The 2,500-nt window shown below is 23.6% G+C and overlaps 1 protein-coding gene across 2 annotated transcripts in view; it reads right to left on the reverse strand.

Moving 5' to 3' along the window:
• Positions 1-2,500, reverse strand: part of LOC115240755 — a 17,606-nt gene that overhangs the window by 14,335 nt on the left and 771 nt on the right. The window contains exons 2-4 of one of the 2 annotated variants that reach the window (XM_029816112.1): positions 1,959-2,043; positions 1,469-1,515; positions 186-367 (exon numbers count right to left, since the gene is read on the reverse strand). In XM_029816112.1, coding sequence (XP_029671972.1) covers positions 242-367; positions 1,469-1,515; positions 1,959-2,043 — 258 coding nt within the window. In that variant the 3' untranslated portion in view covers positions 186-241. Of the gene's footprint in view, positions 1-185; positions 368-1,468; positions 1,516-1,958; positions 2,044-2,500 lie in introns of those variants that run through there. The other variant, XM_029816113.1, reaches the window with a different exon arrangement.

The following is a 2,500-nucleotide window of genomic DNA, read 5'->3' on the forward strand; positions in this document are numbered from 1 at the left end:
AGAAATGAAAAAACATAGTTTATAGCTTAAATTTTGGAGCGATTTATTGGCTATTATTATATTAATAAACGATATATAAATAATAATATATTAAAAATTAAATAACGCGCGCTATAGAATAATAAAGTAATATACATATATAACAATAATGTTATATATAATAAAATAGTAATTTAGAATAATATATGATAAATAACACTATGTCAATCATACTCAAAATATGTATTACTAAATATATATTTCATTCACCTTGATCGATGCAAGTGGAAGTAATCTCTTTTGCTTGACTTAAGTTGGTCTCATCGGAAATGATGAGGTTTAATACTGCTAAAGCCTCGTCTTTTTTTATTACACCTTGTTCGTCAATCTGAAGGATTGATAAAATAGTATTATTTATTTATTATTATTAACAAATTTAAGGGATTTATAAGTTTACAAAAATTGTTCAAATGGCACATGATTTAATCAAAATACACAATTGAAGCGTATTTTGATTTGAGAAAGATCCATTTTTATAATTAATGTAAAAACTATTTTTGTGTGATATATTTATAAGTTACGATTGAAAAATGTTAAAAATTTCATAAGAACTAGATGAGATATGCGGTGATGTTGTTTTTTCTATGTCACGTTATGAAGTGAAAGATTGCATCCGCTTATAAAAAATTTCTTGCTGGGATTGTCAATCGTTTATCTACTTTTTGACAAACACATTTTTATCGCATTTTTAACAACTTTGATTGTCGAACAATCTTAATAACAGAGCAATTGCTTATTTACAAACATCATTATACACAAATAATGATTCAAAATACGAATTTTTTAAAAATTTGTAATTATATAGTAAACATATGATTGTTGCTATTGCCAACCGTTTTGCAAGTAGGACTAATCTTTTTTCTCTTTAAACAATTAAATTAGTTGTATATTGCAATTAATTTTAGGACCATCTTTCTTTTTTGATTATAAATAATAACATGTTATTAGTTAATTGCTAATGGCATTTAAAATTAAAATAATTGCTAACTATGCCTGCTACACAAAATTTTAAGACAAATTAAAATCAAATTTGATTAAAATTTAGATTTAACTATGATTTATAATACCATAAATGTTAGACTTGTTGTATTAATATCGAAAATTATTATCAGTTATATCAAGAATTATTAGTATTCACGAAACGTTATAATTTTTATTTTATAAACATAGTTAGAATCAATTTTATTTATCGTGTAAAGAAATAAATCAATTGGTCTCTTTTTTGATATGAATAGTTTTTATACATATCTTATAATTATTGTTTGAAAACTTAAATTATTATGTTTGAACTTTATTTGTGTTATAGTTTATTTTTTTTAAATTACGAAATAAAATAATATTAGTACTTTTGTGCAAAATTATTCTGTGTGTAAATTGTGTATATCTTATCAATATGATAATTTATCTATATGTATATGTACAAACGTACCAGTCCATCCTTCTGCATTTTACATTTTGCCACTTCCGGTGTCCATTCTGAAATATATAAATTACAAATTTAATAATATAATTTTATATGTATTTGGCAATTAGATCAGTTTTAGATAAGTTTTAGATAAGTCTAAAATCTGTTTAAAAATATTTAAATATACAATTTATTTGTTTAATATTGCCATCTGTAAAGTGGAATTCTTGGAAAAAATTTGTCGCATTTTATTATTAAATTTAGTTTTAAAATAGTAAAATTATTAGTCGAAGAGAGAAAATTAATTCTTTGCTTTCTTTTTTATTTTGAAAGAAAAATATTGAAGAGCTTGTTTTGGAAATGCCTATTGCGATTATAATTTTAATTCAAAAACTGTGAAACACAAAAATCTTCTTTTTGGCTCAATTCAATAAATATGACATATTTTATATTTTATATTATAATTTATACCCATTTAAATCCAATATTTAATTATAACATTATCGATACTCACGCTGCACATTCAATTCTTCGAGACAACTTGCATAATCATCATAGAATGTCTTCAATATTTGAGGATCAGCGGCATAAGAAATTGTCTGAAAAATATTTTAAAAAATGTTTTCTTTATATCTTCTAATATTATTTATATTTAATATATTATTATTAGGATTATTTAACTTTTTGTGCGCATCTCAAATTTTTACGAGGACAAGTTATTTCAAATATTATTGCGTAGGTTAGTAATATTTGATGTACGTGCACATACGTCCCATATTATCTATTTTAAAAAATATTCATTTTTGATTTACTTGTATTAAAAAAAAATAATACCATTTATTGAGATTAAATAAAACTTTTTTAGATACATATTTACTACGGAATCCACGATACGCCTCCGTATAGTTTTTGCCTCTATTGTAAAAGCACTTGATAAGAAACACTTTTTCTTCGATGCTTAGCGCGTTTATTCTGACACTTGTAAACCGGCTTGTATAACGGCTCAAATAAAATTGACAGGTCTCAAGTATTGGAACCTAATCAGTTAAATGACCG

This window comes from Formica exsecta, unplaced genomic scaffold (genome assembly GCF_003651465.1).
Source record: "Formica exsecta isolate Colony F162 unplaced genomic scaffold, ASM365146v1 scaffold4449, whole genome shotgun sequence".
NCBI lineage: Eukaryota > Metazoa > Arthropoda > Insecta > Hymenoptera > Formicidae > Formica > Formica exsecta.